Source organism: Lactuca sativa, chromosome 9, assembly GCF_002870075.4.
Source record: "Lactuca sativa cultivar Salinas chromosome 9, Lsat_Salinas_v11, whole genome shotgun sequence".
Lineage (NCBI taxonomy): Eukaryota > Viridiplantae > Streptophyta > Magnoliopsida > Asterales > Asteraceae > Lactuca > Lactuca sativa.
Window position 1 is genome coordinate 202,848,624 of NC_056631.2, and position 20,738 is coordinate 202,869,361.

The window sequence follows — 20,738 nt, forward strand, 5'->3', positions numbered from 1 at the left end:
GAAATCATCATCTTGGCGGTACTGACAATACTATCGTCCCTTTATGTCAGTCTATCGTCGACACCCTCCACCCTAAAGGATAAAATTCCAAATATTTCAAAAAATATTTTGTACGGGACCAATTTTTATAAAGCATTAACTAATGGTTTTCATAAAATAACATTTTCTTGGTTTAACAAAATAATAAAAATTGAAGAGTTACGGTGTCAATAAAATTTGCTCTTGAAGTTGTGTACTTTGGTATATGTAATTCTTCGATTATTTACATTAGAGAAATTAAATATTCTCCTACTTTTTGTTCCTACATATCCTCCTACCCAATAAATTGGTGACATGTGTAACATTTAATGAAATTTAATGATATTTTAGGATACTAATATGACACATGTTATCATTTAAATGAGTAGGAGCATTTGTAGGAACAAAAGGTAGGAGGATATTTAATTTCTCTTTATATTAACTTGAGAAACTCTAATATGTATTTAGACATTGTAATCAATACCATTATGATATGATAAACCGCTATTTGTATTTGTCAACGCTCATCGGCTTCTCCTGAAGTTGGTAATGAGAATTCGATCTGTCCAAATATCTCTTGCGCATGTTTAAATAAGGAATGAGCTCCAACGTGGTATTGTTAATAAGACCCTGTTGTCTAACTTCAATGCATATCACTGCAAATGGTAACGACGAAGATGACAAAGTTGTGCATATTTCTAACCTTGAAAAAAAAACAAAAATTAAAACAAACTTACGCTTATTTTTGTTATAAAAACTTGTCCATTTAAAAAAAGTACATATTTATAGTATATTTATTTATAGGTAACTTTTGGTATAATATAATCGCAAGTATTCCCTACGAAATTACCAAAAATGACATGCGAAAATACCACAAATGGGTAATTCGTCGTTAACTTCTGGTATTTTCACAGTAGGTCTACGAAAAAAAAACACTACAAAAATAGGCAAAAAAACCCTTCTTGAAGCAAAATAGAATATCAAAGATAGCCAAAAACGTATTTAAACACTAAAAATTGGATGAACACTCATTTTCACATGCCACTATGGCATAATGGGCCTTCAAATATGCTTTATGGCCCGATATTTTTAAAAACGATGATCAATCATTTTAATATACTCCAAAATTTCATCTATTTTTAAACTGGTTTAAAGTTTAAACCCTCAACTTCATAAAAAATATATATATATTTATTAGATTCAACCAACTTTATCTATATCATTCAAAATGTTTTCTCAATCTAAAAATGAAAAAAAATAAATTATCAAGAGGACCAAATCCACAATCCAAAATTAATCATAATAAAAGTCTTTTCACAAAAACAAGAAAAACATCAAATCTAACACAAGTTTGATCAACTCAACTCCAAATCTTATAACAATCTTAAGATTTTTTTTTTTAAAAAAAAAAATGTCAATACATTTAAGCTACAAAATGCAGCAAATTAATACGAATCAGATCATAAGATCAGTTGATGATTTTTGGTTTTCGGTTATTTTTTTCTTCAATTCCCGATTGAGTAAATCTGCATCTAAGAACCTCAAGAACATCTTCAAATTTTAATCCTCTGCGAATCAACAACACCATTTCATGATACAACACATCTGCCATCTCTGACACACTTCGTGATTCATCCTCGTTTTCCTCTAGTGTTCTGCAAAGCTCATCTGCTTCTTCCCTGAGGGCAAAATGGTCATTTTACATGGGTTAGTAATAGTATATATATATATATATATATATATATATTTTGAATGAAAAAATATATATATACCGGATCTTTTTGCATAATAGTTTGTCATCAAGCAACAAACGTTTTGTCCAAGATGGTTTGCCTTGTTGAGGAGATGAAAGTTCTTCCTTTCTTCTAGAAAGTGTGGATTCCAATGAGTACAATGTTGTTAATGCCAGTTTATTATTTTCTTCAACCTTAACATAATCAAAAATTAAAAAATTAAAAATTAAATAAAAGGAATTGCTACTCAAGGGTAAAAAAAAAAAAAGAAGTGATAATGGGAATGACCTGTGGTTGATGATCTAAGGCATCAAAAACGGATGTGTAATAGCAAGTTTCAGCTCCAGTGTGACAAGTGGGCCCATCAGGTTTTCCAAGATATATAATCTGACAATATGTTATTTATTATATATATACTTTAGTAACCTTTTTTTTTTATTAAAAAAAAAATGAAAATTGTAATGTTTAAATAAAGAGTAATAAAAGAATATTATAGCATCCTCTGGTTTTGTTTCTTTTTCTATTATAGCATTGTAGTTCCAGTTTTTTTTTTTTTCTAACTAATGTATTTTACTTTGAAAATTTTAACTACTTATGGAATTGTACTTTGGGTTAATATCATAAAAGACCCTATGTTTTGGGTTTTTTTCATGATTAAACCTCTAGCTTTATTTATTTTTTTTCTTAAAAAAGAGATTGTATTTTTAAAATTTTTCCATTTGGTGCTTTTAGCAGGTTTACTGGTAATTGATTTTCTGGTATTAGAAAAAATTTCCAGAAAAAATACTTAATTTTTTTTTTTTCCAGAAAAAACCTCAGATTTTTACCTTTTTCTGAAAAAAGCCCTTTTTTTCCAAAATATTTTTGGGTTAATCTCAAAAAAAAGACCTTATATTTTGTGTTTTTTCTGGATTAAACCTCGAATTTATTTTTTTTGCCTGAAAAAGACCTTGTATTTTTTTATTTTTTCCGAAAAAGCCCTTAACTTTTTATTTTTTTCTGAAAAAAAACTTCAACCTTCTAAATGCTTCCAAATAAACCCTCCAACTTTTTTAGTTTTTCCCAAAAAAACCCTCACATTTTACAATTTTTTTGGCAAAAAATGAAAAAATACAAAGTTTTTTTCAAGCAAAAAATAAATTTGAGGTTTAATCCGGAAAAAAAAAAACACAAAATATAAGGTATTTTTTGAGATTAACCCAATATTTTTTGTCAAATGTGAGGGTTTTTTCTGAAAAAAAAAAAATGAGTTCTTTCGAAAAAAATGTCCATTTTTCTAAAATTTGTTTTTGTCTAAAACCAAAATTTTAACAGTAAACCTGCTAAAAGGGCCAAATAAAAAAAAATGGAAAATGAAAGGCCTTTTTTAGCAAAAAAAAATTAAGTTGAGGTTTAATCCGGGAAAAAAAAACAAAGCATAGGGTCTTTTATGATATTAACCCTTACAAATTGAAGAAACTTCTTATAGGACATTATACTTTGAAAGATCTATCCAATTATAACACTGAAAATTGCTTTGTATTTGAATGAAATTTATATAATTGCATAAAATTTTCTAAGTAGAATGTTGTAAAAGAAAGAAAGAAATAAAAGTAAGATGTTATAAACTTATAGTAACAAACAAACGAATTAAAGAAAGTAGATTGCTATTACATGCATTGAAAGAAAAGAACTTACAGAATCACGATCACAATCAAGAAAGATATCATGAACATTGATGAAGTTAAGAGAAGTTTCCCCTTTTATCCACAAAGATGATCTTGATCTGCTATAAAAAGTTGCTTTTTTGGAAGCAATTGTGGTAGCAAGTGCTTCCCTATTGGCAAATCCTTGCATTAAAATTGCCCCTGAATCAACATTTTGAGCTATAGCCACAGCCAAACCCTTCTCATCCCATTTCACACTGTCCAACACCGAATTTAACTGAAATTGCTTTTGTTAAAATAACTTTAATTTCATGCTTTTCATATTATATAATAACTTCAAAGTTTCAAATAGCTGACATCACATGTGACATATCATATAAAAAAGATATAATAGTTAGTAAGAGACATTAAATATGATCATGACAGCATTGATTGGATCCTTAAAGTTCAATCTAGTTTGTCTTTCGTTGAAGGGTAGTTTAGACATTTGACAATCGTTGCCAATAAGTTAGTTAACGGAATAGTAACAATAAAATTGCAACAATTCCATTTTCGGATGCCAATTGGTGAGCTTTATAAAGGGTATCTGGGACATTTGGTAAAAGCTGAAAACTTCACTTGAACTATGTCCACAACTATATGTTGCAATATTTTGAGGGATGAATAGCTAACTAGATGTTTATAGGAGAAAAGAAGGTTATCACATTGCATTTATTCTTAATTCACTTGCCCTTTTGGTTATTGGCCATTCAATGATGCAATTTAAGGAGCAAAAGTTAATCTACATTGCAATTAAACATGACGAATGCATTTTTAGTTGCTAATTTTCAAATAAGTTCTTTTGATCTTTTCCCATCAAAACTGAAAGTAGTGTTAAATATGCAGAAAGCAGCTACGATACGAGAATCTGTATTGTAATCACAGAAAAGCATAATGGAGTACAGAGCTTCATATAAATTTACCTTAGATTCAAGATGAATGTTTTGATCAGGTTTCTTACTGCAAGCCTTGACAGCAAAACATCTACTGTTGGATGTATCAGTTCGTGTGTGGCAGCTTCCATGGTTGAAAATGCTTTCTCGTGAAGAAATTTGCAGAGCTCTAAGTCCATGAAAATTTGCAAACGCCATAGGAAATAAAGCACCTAAAGAAAAATGTGAAGTAAATAAAGAAAATGGTGGGAAAAAGGGGGTAAAAGGGGGCTTGAATCTTGATAATAATCAATTCGCCCCAAAATCCAAATCAAGAGGACAAGCGTAACACCAGACACAAATAAAAGATGTCATTTGTTAAGAAAAGAAGCTAACTAAGATTTTGGATAAACTCCACACATCCATCTTAAAAGAAATCCACATTTCAACTTCTGAATGTTCAGAAAGCTTCGTTTTAGACTCAAAATTGACATAAATGTAATTTCAAAGGAAGATCCATACAGGATTTGAACTATAAATCTTAACTTTGAAAAGGAATAGTCTCCTTCTTTCACAGACGGAGTAACAGGTACAACAACACCAATACACTGACGTTGATGCTTCCAATTCGCAAACAGCATGCATGTCAGTTTCATTTCAAAAAAACTTATTTGAAAACAGCGTGTGAACTCAGACAAGTCAAATCCATTCATCGCGGAATGCTAAAATGCATCTGCTCGATTTTGTCAGGATGCATGTTACATCCATATCAGATAACAAGAATTTGCAATTCAATGCATGTTCAAATCAAATAAAGATATAGAAGATACACGCGGATGAGATGATTCAGGTCCTCAAAATGAGATTCTACATCATCGATGACGCAACATTAAGGGACAAAATCTACAAGTAAACGTAGGGCTCAAAATCAAATTCTTACAAGGTTTGTTCGTGGGAGAGATGAGTTTGTGCCACGTACCTGAGAGAAAGAGAGAGAGCTTTGACTGATAGCACAGGCTCAGCTGGGAAGGGGGAAACGGGGGAGTAGGGCAAAGTGGAGTGGAGAAAGACTGGTTTGGACAGGATATATGTTTATCGCGAAATGAAAAATAAATAAATCAATATCACAAAAGTTATTTGCAATATAGCGGATGATTTTATATTTTTGTTTGAGAGGGTGTTTTGAGATTTAATTTGAAAAATATTTATTCATTTTTTAGTTTTTAAAAAAATCAACAAAAAATGTTTGAAAAGTTAATAAATATTTTCTAAAATAGGTTTTTACTAGTTTTAAAAAGTGATATTTTCTTGTTAAGTTAAAAAGAAAATAATAAGGAGATCTTTTTTCAGTCATTTACTTGTTATATATATATATATATATATATATATATATATATATATATATATATATATATATATATATATATATATTCAAATGTTTTTCACATCTATTGTGTGCTAGAATGCACCAATAGGAATTTAGTATTAATTATATGTATATTAAATGTTATCCATACTTATAATTCATTTTTATGAAAACAAATTAAATTCGTCATTAATGTCAATAATAATATTTTTTCAGAATAAATTCATATTTAGAAGAATGAGAGTGTATTCTAGTAGAATACACTCTCATTCTTCATATTCCATACAACTTTATTGTATTTTAAGTGATTGAGTCTTGAAACAAAGTACGAACTCATATATAAAAACCTAGATGCAAATTCATTCTGAAATAATGTTATTGCTGGCATTAACTACGAGTTTAATTAGTTTCCATAAAAAGAGAATTATAATTATGGATATCATTTAATATACATATAATTATGGAAATCATTTAATATCTATAATTATTTAATTAAACAATTATTTAATTTACTAAATTTCTATTGGTGCATTCTAGCACACAATAAATGTAAAAAACAAAATAAGCTAGCTTTATATATATATATATATATATATATATATATACACACACACACACACACACACACACACTAGTTTGTAACCTTTGGTAACCACGGTTATAAAACTAACTAAACTTTTATAATAAAAACTTATAATTATTAATCAGTTGTTTTAAATAAGTCATTTTAAATAAATTATTATTTAAGAGATATCTCAAATTTTTAAAGTTATTATAACTTCAAATTTAACATATAATTAAAAAATATAAATTTGAATTTTGAAATGAGTTGCCTAATATATCTACATGACATATGGCATAATATTAATGATGAGTTGTATTAGAGTGACACTTAGCAAAAGGATATTAAAACTATTTATTTACTAGTTTATAACCCGTGGGAACCACGGTTATAAAAATAATTAAACTTTTATAATAAAAAAAATAAAAATTATTAATCAATTATTTTAAATAAATTACTAATTAAGAGATATTTTTATTAGTTATGTGAAATTATAATCGTTGATTCAAATAAATATATAAAAATAATTTTTAATATATATTAGACTTTTTTTGTGAATTAATGAAAACAATAATATAAAATTTAAAATTTAATTTAATATGGAGAATAAATACATTGAAAATAGCATCACATTAATTAGGAGGTTTAATAAATTTAAAATGAAGAACTAGTAAATTGACAAGTAACAACACATTAATTAAGAGGCATAATATAGTGACACATGGCAAAAGAACTACTCTTTTATTAGTATAGGGAGATAGGGAGATTAGAATAGGGATATATATATATATATATATATATATATATATATATATATATATATATATATATATATATATATATATATAAAGAGAGAGGTAGGTTCAAATGTTTTTCACATCTATTGTGTGCTAAAATGCACCAATAAGAATTTAGTAAAAATTATATCTATATTAAATGATATATATATATATATATATATATATATATATATATATATATATATATATATATATATATATATACTTATAATTCATTTTTATGGATACTAATTAAATTCATCATTAATGTCAACAATAATATTCTTTCAAAATGAATTTGTATCTAGAAGAATGAGAGTATATTCTAACAGAATGAGAGTGTATTCTAGTAGAATACACTCTCGTTCTTCATATTTCATTCAACTTTATTGTATTTTAAGTGAGTGAGTCCTTAAATAAAAAACGAACGCATACATAAAAACCTAGGTATGAATTTATTCTGAAAGAATGTTATTCTGACATTAATGACGAATTTAATTAGTTTCCATAAAAAAAGAATTATAATTATGGATATCATTTAATATACATACAATTATGGAAATCATTTAATATCTATCTTATTTAAATAATTATTTAATTTTACTAAATTACTATTGGTGCATTCTAGCACACAATAAATGTAAGAAACATATTAACCTAGCCTTATATATATAAGAAAAAAATGAATATGTGGCTTTCATGTATTTAACATTAGGTATAGAACCATCAAAATTGACTTCATTTTGATTAAAAAACACATTTTTCTTTTTTTGTTAGCTTCTTCCTATAGCCTTTAAACTCATATTATTTTTGATTTCGTGATTCATCCCCAATATCTATGTATTTCGAATGTGTTTTTTATTTGACCTCTAGTAAGTTTCATAACTTCCTTCGACACCTATCTTATGATAGTTGCATGGTTTTTCTATGATGAGTTATGGAAAGAGCTTTAGTGTGTTTTTTAATAAATACTTTCAATCTTTCATGGTCGTTTTATGTATTAAATTTTAATATGGATACCTACAAGTAATTGGTAAAATATTCCTATACATGGTTTATGGTGCCAAATTAAACTTATAAAAGTTCAATATATATATATATATATATATATATATATATATATATATATATATATATATATAAAGCCTAACATAAGCTCTGATAGAGGATGGAAGAAAGATGGTAGAGAAATTTGATTGCATTTTGTTAAATTATATAGTTTTTTATGGTTCTATACCAAATATTAGGTACATAACAGTCACATATTCTCCAATCCCATATATATATATATATATATATATATATATATATATACACACACACACACATACACACATGTTTGTATTTTTTTGTCATTTTAATATATAAGTTAACCAAACACTTTAAAAAATATCAATTTATAACTTTTGTAGCCATTAAGATAATCCAAACATTTATATATATATATATATATATATATATATATATATATATATATATATATATATATATATATATATAGAGAGAGAGAGAGAGAGAGCTAGGTTCAAGTAATCTAACTAATTATTGTGTGGATGTAAGTATAACTGTAGACCAATCATTTCAAAAATGTACATATGGGTAAAGTTGTAATCTTACATATTAATTATTTTTGGTAATTAAGTAGTTAAGTTATTAATTCCTTTAATTCAGTAAAATTAACTTAAAACCCTAACTAGACGTAGACCTCTTCCACAACCCTATCAATTAGTGCCCTGCACTTCACATCTATCTAATCTATCTAACCCCCAAATTCAATCGTTGACAACAAAACCTCAATTACCATCTTCACCGACGGTCCTTAACCACTCACCACCATTCGCCATCCCTTGCATTCTTATTATTTATGGTGTTGTTGGTTCATTAGCCAATACCAACGATACCAACAATGATACATTCATCTACTAATGCCCCCCACCTCCATTGCCCCCTCGGACGACTTCTACCCTCCGCGGACTCCTCCTCCCGATCGATTTTTCCTCAATTCCATATTCTCTTCTCTGATGGATGTTACCACCAATCCATCTCCTACTTCCAAATGCAGGTATAGAATTTCATATTACACCACCATGTCTACAACCATCAACATCACATCTGTTCTTATTTCCTCTTATTCAAATCCATGGTTACCGCCGCCACCGGCAATAGCAGTATCATCGCTAACTCTACCTGTGGTGTTGCTTTTACGATGATTGCAGATAGAGTCAGTTTGGGCATAAAGTTAAGGTATCTATCTGTGTTGACTCCTCTATTTTAGAGTAATTTTATTGGTAGATATAAACAAAAGTGTGCTTTTGTGATTTTGAATGTTTCAGTAACCTAATTTTACTGTTTATCAAACACAGATGATGGTTGAATTCTTGGCTTATGAAGAAGAAGTATTTTTATCGATTCCAACTAATGTATTGTTATAACCATGATCGACAAAGTCAGGTTTTTTGAGTACTTTTGATTTCATTTTCATCTTACAAACTTTGAGTTAAGATTAAAAGTCATGATTTCTTAGTACTCTTTTCTTAATTTATGCTTCTATCTTAACTTCTGGTTGTTTAATGTTTCAACATGCTATCCTAGATATTTCACCCTTAACTCATACTCCTGCTTCTATTCTAATTGTTCTTTTGACTTGCTTTCCACCTTTTGTTTTAGGCTTTGACTCAGATTTAGGAAATTGGAAATGTCAATACCTCATAGAATTAATTCACAGTCCAGAAAAGTGCCACCTGCCACTGGAGGGTAGTGTAATCTCGCATAGAGCAAAACTTGTAAAAACAAGTGTGGTTTCATTATTAGACCTGTGGTTTGCAGTAAGATATGGTATGCATCCTCAATCTTGGCAAAATTAATTGATTCAGTATTGTCTCTTGTTGCTTTTTCTTTCAGCATATTTTTAAATTTTTATGGATTAGGATTTGGATGTTAATGTTTCTATCATATAACTTTGGTCTAATAATCTCTATATATATATATATATATATATATATATATATATATATATATATATATATATATATATATATATATATATAATCACTATAAGTTAATAAGCACTTCTATCAAAAATGATTTATTATATAAAATAAGCAAACACAAACACCTTTAGATTATTTTTGTAATTTAAATGCTCGGGATTGTAGTCACATCGTTTAAGTTGTCTGGAGTGTAAGCAATGGTGAGGAATGATTTCGAGGACGAAATCTAATTTAAGTGAGGAAGAGTTGTAACACCATGCTAATTAAGTAAATAAATAAATAAATGGATGTATAGTAGCCTTAAAATCAATAATTACATAGCAAGGTGTTAGCCTCGAGGAGCTAATTGTCACAATTTTAGAAGTCGGGGGTTAAAAGTGTAAATTGCAGATGGGTTTCGTAAATAACTATGAAGACAGGGACTACTTGGTAAATTATTAGGACTTAATTTGAAGAAATTTCGGAGGTTTAGGGATTGTTTGGTAACGGTTGGACTTAAATTGAAAGGAATTATAGGAGCAAGGGTGTAATGGGTAAATATGGGAGCTGTTTCGAAAAGATTTTGATGGAGAGGGACCATTCCTACCAGTAAGGAATGAAGTTTGTTAGGACACGGGTATATAACTGTTCCATTGCCTCAAACCCTAACCCTAATTATCACCATCAGCCGCCACCTCCTTCTTCACCTCCGGTCGCCGCCACCTTCTACCCCCATCCTCCCTCCACCACACCAACCCAACCGTCGATAAGCGCCACCTCGTCGCTGTTGCTGGAGACGTAAGTGAAGTCAGAAAAGTCGCTAAGATCAACGAGGGAGGATGTGATTGTCCTTGCCGCCAATGGAAGCCGTCAACACTAGCGATAGTTGTCGATGTTGAAGACGAGGACCGAGCGCCTCCTACTGTCATTTCTATCGTTGCTGCTGATATCATTCACCTCGTCTCTTCTTCTCCGTCGGTTCGTCGTTGCTCCGCCACCAACTACGTCACCATCGTAGCGCCACTACAGTCGGTGGCTGAGAGTTGCTAATTCGCGTCGTGTCTCATGCGTGTGTGACGTATTGATGGGCAGTGAATCAAGAAACAAACCACCACCACCACCGTGAGGTGGTGGATGTCATCGTAAGACAATGTCTTTGCTGCCGTTTTGTGCTATTGTCGTCTCCATGCGTCACCAGGTGGGTGGTTGGGGTCATTTTTTCATATAGAGTGTGTATTTTTGCTGTGAGTGGGTGTTGTGGGAGGGTTTGTGGTCGAAAAACCAAGGAAGCCACCGCCACCATGTACCACCATGTGTGTGTGTGTTTATCTTAGTAAGTGTGTGTGTTTATTTGAGACTTTGCATTGTAAAATTGTAATCGTGTCAGAATAATAATAAGAAAACTTAAAACCACCACCAGTCGTCGTGTTGGGTGGCGGTGTGCTTGTTTGTGTTTGGATTTCGTTTGGGATGCTTGGAAAAATGGACTAGAACCATAACCGCCACCGCGAACCACCATTGACCACCAGTACCCGAGGTGGTAGTGGGTGGTGCCTGACTTATGAAACCCTAATGGGCCTTATGAAACCCTAGTGGGCCTAATGAAACCCTAATGGATCTAAAGGCTTAGTTTTGGGCCTAATATGCTAGTATTGGGTTGGAAACCCTAATTAGGGTTTAGAAAACCCTAATTTTGGATTATATGGATTATGGGTTATCGGGACCCGCATTTTTGGATGACCGGATTGAGATTATGTATTATGCCCGACCGCCCTACATCACTGACCCAATAGATTGATGGACTTAATGGATTAAGTCCTTAATGAGTTAAGTAAGAAACACTTAACCTTAATCGTCATTTTATGTAAGAAACCCTAATTTCCCTTGGGCCTTAAGTTGGGCGTTTCTATTGGGCCTTGGTGATTGGGCCAATAATGGGCCATTCAAGAACAACCATATGGACTAGAATAATTGGATGAGCTTTAGGGTAAGGCTCATGTGAAGGTTTGGGCCCAATTTGGAAAATTGTGTGACATTCTCAATATCACGGCCAGAAAAGACCGGTTTCATTTATGCTTTTAAAATGGTTTCAGAGTAAATCTTTTTTATTTAAAAGAGTTGCGGAATTTGTTCCCAAAAAACAAAGTATGATAAAATAATATTTACTAAAGCATTTCATAAAGAAATGTATTTTCATTATATAATCAAAACTCGGGATGTCATGTTCTGATACAGACACAAAAGCATAAACAACAAAAGATAGACCACACAACAGTTACATATAACAACTGGTCTAATAAGCAAAATAACTTGATGATTCATCCATCTTATGCCCTCACGCCACTACCTGTAATACAAATAAACTTAGTGGGTCAGGTTTGGGAGCCTGGTGAGCATATAGGGTTTTCAACTCGCAATAAATAATTATATTTACTTTTACCAACCAACAATAACCCGATTACACATTCCCGTTATCCTCACTTTACGTCCCTAAAACAACATCTATCTCAAGGGACCTAATATAGGATTTTCATCGGGACAGACATTACTGCTAAGGGGTTTCCTCAACAATAGATGTCCTAAAGAGACCTAATCTAGGATTTTCATCGTTCACAACACCTACAGGTTATGCGCCTGCTAGCGTTCCACAGGACTGTCTAGAAAGAGTTTGTGGTCGTTATCCATACTCTGCTGAATAACTAGATCAACAACAACAACAACATCGAGGCTTCTCATCTGTTTATCACACATCAACTATCTACCCCATGTTCTACCTAGCATATTAGTAGATGAAAATATATATATTTTTATACATAGTTTAAAACCTGTATATCCTTCTCATTCAATACATATTCCAAAAAACAGATGAGACACATACACATAACACGTATTTCATAGAAAATAAATCATATATATGAGATAGAAGAAAGTGAATATACATTCACACATATAAAAACAAAATATACACATAACACGTATTTCGTATAAAATCCTTCGTAATTATACGTTAAAAGAAAGTAACTACACACTCACTTGATCAGAAGATGATCGGACAGCACTACGACTTGTAGAAGTAGTATTCTTCGGTAGATCTTCACAAAACTGGGTTTCTCGCGGGCAGAGCTTCGGCTCGGGAAATTGCACTTCTCAGGATCTTCGGGGCTTCGGGACTTGCTTCGGGTCTCGGGGTTGATACCGGGGCTTCGGGGTATAAGTTGCACGTAAAACGAGGTAAAAACACGAGAGAAAGAAAGAAATGAGCAATAGAACTAGACCGCACTCGACATTTATTTATAGGGGGCCGAAACCCCAAATTACGTTGGGCATAAATTAAGTTACGATGGGCGTAATGTGGATAAGGTCGCTGACTCCCCCCCTTTGGATAATATCGGGTATTTATAATTAAATTTAATATTTTAATTATTTAATAAACTTCAAAAATTCATATCTTCCTCATACGAACTCTGTTTTCGACGTTCTTTATATCCTTGCGTAGGTGAGACTACGCTCTACAACTTTCCTTTAGACTCTGTTGGCTAATTTTGAATTATTTTTATTATTTATTTTTAGTAGGCCGGGACAGGAAAACTCCGTTATAAATTCATAACTTCTTCATCCGACGTCCATTTTTGTCTGTCTTTTTACCGTTGGACTACTATCAACGAGATCTTCGATTCTCGTTTAGATTGTGTCGGCTAAAAACCGCTCGATCTCAAATCGAGTATCCGGACTGCATACTATTAAGTCGAAACTTCGAAAAATCATAACTTCCTCATACGAAGTCAGATTTGGGCGTTCTTTTTATGCACACTCTCAGTTTAACGTATTCTATGACTTTCGTTTACATTACTAAGGCTAAATATCGCTCTATCGTAAATTCACTATTTACGTCATTCAGCGTTGTCGGTTCTGTCGCGAAACTTCGACAGGTCATAACTTATTCGTTATAACTCGGATTTCGACATTCTTTATATATTCGGAAACCTTGTTTCAACTAATACAACATTATCCATAGATATCGATCTTATCTAACATTTCATTTTAACACTTATTTTTATTTTTAATTCAATTAAAACACACATTTAAGCACAAAACACAAAATACTTAAATAATACACTTCTATTATTTCAAAATGAGTTACAAAGGTTAACCTAGACTACTATATCAACATTAATGACAAGCCCAGAAACACATGCGTTACAAATTGGGCCATAGATAGGCCATAATTGGTCCTTTATGATTATGAGATATTGGGCCATTAGAATGCTAAATGTTCGGACTGGAATAAATGGTTGGGCCTTAGGGTAGGACCATGTAAAGGTTTGGGCCCACTTTGGAAAATTGGGCCATATGTTGGGCTTTGACTCATAGTTGAATTTTGGGCCTTTGGATTGGGCCTTGGTCTTGAATCAAGCTAAGATAAGGGTAAAGCAGTCTTTTCCCCTAGTGTGGACTTATGGATATGTGTTGGAACCCAATTATTAATTAGGTGTTATTTTGATGTTGACAAATTCGAGAATCTGTCAGCCAGCAGCCACAACTTTATCTGCGGGACTTTAGCAGTGTGAGGTGAGTCTCCTCACTGTTTGTATGGGTCTAAGGCACCAATGCCGACCCATTTAGTTTATGTATGATAGGAAGACCCGGGGGTTAGCCCTAAGCATTATGCATGAAAGACCAGGAGGCGGCTCCTAGCATACAGTATGTTATTATGTATGGTAGGAAGACCCGGGGATTAGCCCTAGGCAATATGCATGAAAGACCAGGAGGTGGCTCCTTGCACACTGTGTGACAACCCAAATTTTTTTATCTGTAAGTCCAACCAATCAATCGAGAGTCATACTTGTTTCCGCTATCTTTTAGCATTGTTAAGGATCATTTAATGGGTTCTAATCCTAATGCACATAAGGATTGAGTGTCATGAAGTGTTAGCTTAGTATTGAAGGAATGAAAACGAGCCAGAAAACCTAACACATGGGGTTTACGGCTGTAACTCTATGTACGACCGTAAACACCCTCTAGCAGTGAACTATCCCCCTTATGTATAGATTTCCCTCATTTCTTCATCATTCTTCACAATTCCAACTCAAGAACTTCCATTCTCTCTCAAGTATCATCAAGAATTACTCCATTTATTGTCTAACTCGTAAGTGATTCTTCCTTGTATTCCTTAATATCCTTCTTGATCTAGTACACCCCTATGATTTCATCCATGAATTCACCACTTTTGTCTAGATCTTCAAGATCATCATCTTTCACCAAGAACACACACTTGTTCTTGGTGGCCGTGAACTCCCAAAGATCCCAAAATAGTAAGTGTTTCATCATGTACCTTGTTATACTTGAAGGACCACTAGATCCAAGCCTTGATTCTTCATGTTTCAGCATCACCTTCATGATCTTGAAGGGAGTACGGTCGTGAACCCTTCATAGGTGCATTGGCCATACACACCCAAAAAGGGTTCCAAATCATAAGAAATCCACCATTGACTTGTTGTTTACCTCATTGTACGACCAGGCCTTGATTTCCCATGGATCAATTACCTCTTTTGCATGTTTCTTCCACGAGCGTACAGCCGTATACTCATTGGTCGTGAACCCATGGCCGTAAACTCAAGTGTGGCCGTGAACACACCTCCCTTTGGCCGTAAACTTCCTTTAGTCAATCACATGTGATTATAACACTTCATTCCAAGGGTTTCCTAGTCCTTAAGGTTGTTTCCTTGCATGTTAGTTGTTTTAAACACTAATTGCATGCCTATATATGCCATTATATACCATTTAGGACTCGTTTATGTTTCAGGAATTCATTCGTGGAACTTCTCATCCTTACGCGAACTTTCAATTGAATCACCCACATAAGGTGAGTTCATACCCCTATAATTAATCTTTTAAATGTTTTAAATGCTTTTAGGGGGGGATACAAGTTGAACACAATGATAATTATGTAAATGTTATTTGTGATAACCATCACGTTAAAGGATTTCTTATGCGTTTATAAGTGATCAAAACCATTTCAAAAACTCTTTTTAAAGTTATGTTACTTTATTGTTTACAAAACACCGTTTTTAAAGTACAATCATAACTTAGTAGATAAATGAGTCTTTTATTCAAGTCAGTAACAGTTCAAGTAAACATACTAGTAAACTATATAGGTATAGTATAGGGGTTCAGTACATACTATAAAGAGAAACAGGGAGGAACATACAATATACAATAACAGAAGAACAAATCATGATTAACACACTTATACTAATTATTTCCAATAACCTATGAAGGGAATGTATCATTAACTCATTGTTCTAAACAAAACATGATAATAAACGTGGTATAAGGATATATATATATATATATATATATATATATATATATATATATATATATATGCGGTACATCTACAGAGTATCGGAGTTATATAGGGGGTACATCTACAAAGTACCAAATTTATTTATAAAGGGGTACATCTACAAAGTACCGGACAATAATAAATAAAACACACACACACACACACACACATATATATATATATATACAAAAACTCACAACAGTATCGACAAAGGCGTTAAGAGTACAAGATTTTATTACTTCTAGTAGTCGCCCAAACAATAAAACAACGCCACACAACTGTTGGATTAATGTCTAAGTCCATAACTATAATTGGTAAGACTTGACCCGACCCGACATGGTCCATTTGGGTTGCATGGCATCATGCATTTGGATAGACTATAATGAGAGAAATAACACATAAGGTTGGTTAATATATTATAAGTTCTAATATATTAATTGATGGGTTTTAGTCCTAAGAACATCCTATGTGCTCATACAAACCCTAATGCTTGGATCTAGGTTTCTTTATTGTACATGCAAGTTGTCCAAGACTATAAACCCTAATTCTAGCATACAAGTAATCATATTAACATAAGAATGGGTTTAAGATGTTACCTTGATTGTTATGTATCAATAACAATCCCAAATCTCCTTGTATTGACTTTAGAAAGCTTAGAGTCACAAATGTCACTCCTCTAATGGTTCACAAACACCAAGAGCAAGAGGATGAAGAGGAGAGAGGATGGAGGCTACCCTAAAACGTGTGAAACCCTAGAAGGATGCTTAGCCACGTTTTTGGGTCATAAGGGATCTATATATATAGGAGGCTATTAGGGTTATCTAACAAGGAAACCCTAATTTGGATGCTTAAGCCCTAAGCAACCCATGGACTCATTTAATTAAGGCCTTGGATGATTTCTTATGGGCTTCCCCATATAATTCGTCCACTCCTTAATACAAGGCAATCCATGGCCCAAATTACAATTATCTTATAATTACAATTCCAGTCCCTTAAGTTTAATTAATCTCTTTTAGTCACAAAACTAATTACCAATTAATTATTGACTAATATTAATTAAACAATATGATTTCTCCTTTAATATATTATTCTCATAATATATTAATAAATCATATTTAATCCTTTCTCTCCATAATTAGTCCTATCAAGTTGCTTTGGTGAAGGCAACCCAAAAGGACCATGCACCATCGGGTCAAGTACATACCAAAATAGTTATGGACTTAGACACTAATCCAAAAGTCTCCCACTTGGATAAGTCTAATAACTATTATGCGTATGACTTCAGATCCTGATCTGCAACCGTAGCTTTCCAAAGTCGCTGTCAACTCTGATCCCATCAGATACGCATGTCCTTAGATAAGGGATCATATATTCCTCCATTCTAGATATCGTAAGACATGATGTCTAATCATTCTTCTTTGTACTTTTTCTTGACTTCCGATTCATGATGACTGACTAATTGAACAAATCAAATTAGCCCTAGCCCGACCGAACATTTATGTTTGTCATCACTAAATCATCGAGGGGCCCAAAGATATCGCTTTTATCCTACTTTGGATAAAAGGAATGGATAAACTTTGATACAATGCTTGCTTGCACTTACTCACCAAATCACACACAACAATATGTTTTATAACACCAAGTTACTAGTGCGTTTACATATTATCAATGTGCAACCGATTTGCAAGATACAACTCACACATCTCGGTTTCAAGAATATAAGATGTTATCGTCTCACCAATCACTCGTGATACAATTCATGGAGTGATCCAAGTGAGCGTGGGTTTAATCCAATGCTCAAATCATATTCATAAGTACTCATGAACGTTGCAGTAAACATTTTTTTATGTCTAATACTCTTTTAGACAATCCACACACCAATTCACGACAGTCTTCATTCATATCTACTTCCAACATATGAACGACTGGGGCCCGTTCGAATAATTTGACTGTTCTTAACCAATTAAATTATTCAGGAAGTCAAAACATGCAAATTGAAACACAAGAATAATACTAATCCCATATGGCCTCAAACCTTTGAGTATAAATAAAACACCTTTTATTTATCACCATATCGATTACTCATTATTTGTCGTTTCGGGTAATCAACTTCTTACTTGAATTATTACACTTGTCCCATGCTCCTAGCATGCACACAATGTTTACCTATGGTTCTTACTTTGTGAAATAGATCAAATGAACACGTTTCCGATCATTCTCATTTCACAACTCCAAATCCTTTTTCATAAGTGAAAGAATATCAAATTCTTACTACTTATAGAATATGTTAGATTCTAACACTTTATGCAATGATCCTTTCGTAATATCACTGCACCAAAGTCACAAAGACTATTGCCAATGAAATTACAAAGTCTTCTATCGGAGATTGTTACAACACAATTCCTTAGATATGATGTCTCTCACTCAAAGTACATTCCTTTGAACATCCTTTTGCATAAAAGTTTCTAATCTAGACATAGATTTTCAATATTCAATTCCCAATATGGACACGTTAACATATTTTCCATATGACAACTTATTCTTAATAGAATCTTATCTATTCATAATAATGTCGATATGGTCCATCCAATATGGAAAATATTTCCATATCTTCCAATACTATACTTCCAACTACTCACAAGCGACCAATCCTCAGAGAACTTTGGATTGTCCTTTGATAGTTGTTTAATTATTTTAGTCAAAACCAATTCTTGTCCTTTTTCCCTCTTAAATGCGCTAGACATTTGGAAAATTTTAGAATGGTCAAATATTATAGCATTTGCAATCGATCCAATACCCGAAGCGTATGGGACACGATGCAAAATGTCTTACATAAAGATTTGATACTTCATCAATCTTCTGCCATAATGTTTTATTTGCTATGTTCTCAAAAATTCGAATTGTGAAGAGGAATGCCGTAATCATAATCGAAATTTTAAGAATACACTATGTACCCTTGACTAAATTTATTAACATTTCTCAACCTAATCCTTTAGATTTGAAATGAAGCATAATATTCTCTCCCTTAATTATAGCAAAACAACTTTACAACCCTTACGACTTTGCAAGGTATAACTCTTGTTTTCCATAATTAATATTGCCAACTTGGAATACGTGCCTTAATAATCATACAATCATAACATTTATGCTCCCACTATCATGATGATTATTATAAAACATAACACTTATGTTCCCACTAGCTTTGACATGTATTCAGAAACAGCTTAACTTTCAGAAAAACAATGCTTATTGAATTTCTTAAGTTCATGTTTCTAATACTTAGTGCTTTAATAATCTTTTATCAAGGCTTCTTGAACTTATACACCTTTGCCTTAGATAGTTCATATGTGTGTGTAAACAATTACCAAACCTCACAATTCAAATTATGGAAAGGGATACCGTAACCATAATCGAAATTGAGAATGCAATTTTACAATCACTATCTTCTTAAAATCTTTCTTAGTGAAAGCATTTCCTCACAATCATTTTCATGAAGGAGGAAATCTTATGACACTTAGATTTAAACGGTTTATTTGTTCCTATCCATGTGAATTTGTCAAAACCAAAGTTTACGACAAATTCAAACTCATATGGATCGAACTTTCTTGATCTCGATTTCTTGCCTTTATGGTAGCACAGCTGCCCACCATGTCTTCCAAGTAGTTAAGCAGCTTACCTTTTCTTATCAATGTACTTTCCATTGATCAAGGTCCTTGCCTTTTTTTATGCATTCAAATGAGAACTCATAGGACTCACATGCATAATTAACTCAATTGGAACGACACAGAAACAAAATAATGTCAACACGATGGGTTGTAAACCTCAACTCGTGTGCTAGTGATGATCGATAAGGTCTATTTTGATTTGTTCTTGAAACCTTTCAAGACCATTAAGACTCCCACTGACTCCTTGACATATAAGATTCTCTTGTCAATAAACATTTCTTGACAAACAAATATTCAGAAGTTAGTGTAGCTTTTATCAAAACACTTCATAAATTGGTCCTAGTTGGTCTTTGTCTTATCCAAGACATCACAACTTTCCACATTTGATGAATGTTATAAACCTTCTTAATACTTATCACTCAATTTCACAATCTTAACTCTAAGACTTGTTTTTGGAACGAAATATGATTGACTTCTTGATTTAACCATTTCTTCAATTCTTGATTCCTCTTCTTAGACATACAATTGTACTAAGACTCACTTACAGGATCAATTGAGATATGGTTCTTAATCATTAAGACCCATCATAAAGCATAAAAGGTACTCTCCCTTCTTCTTAGAATGGAGAAACTTTTATCTTTCTGCCTACTTGATTCTTCTTATTCGTTCTACTATTGATTTAAACATTTTTAATCAATTCCGAATTACACTTAATCTTATAAGTGTAATCATATTTACTAAAC

The 20,738-nt window shown here is 32.2% G+C and overlaps 1 protein-coding gene across 2 annotated transcripts; it reads right to left on the bottom strand.

Moving 5' to 3' along the window:
* Nucleotides 1–1,311: 1,311 nt before the first annotated feature.
* LOC111903173 (histidine biosynthesis bifunctional protein hisIE, chloroplastic) lies at nt 1,312–5,410 on the bottom strand. Of its 2 annotated transcripts, none has more exons than XM_023898962.3 (6): nt 5,288–5,410; nt 4,360–4,541; nt 3,429–3,674; nt 2,040–2,138; nt 1,791–1,945; nt 1,312–1,697 (listed from the first exon to the last, which is right to left on the bottom strand). In XM_023898962.3, the coding sequence occupies exons 2-6, from the start codon at nt 4,525–4,527 to the stop codon at nt 1,487–1,489; spliced, it is 879 nt and encodes a 292-aa protein (XP_023754730.1). In that variant the 5' UTR covers nt 4,528–4,541; nt 5,288–5,410; the 3' UTR covers nt 1,312–1,486. The 2 variants fall into 2 exon arrangements, with proteins under 2 accessions (XP_023754730.1, XP_023754727.1); XM_023898959.3 differs by having other exon boundaries at nt 3,429–3,683.
* Between the last annotated feature and the right edge of the window lie 15,328 nt (nt 5,411–20,738).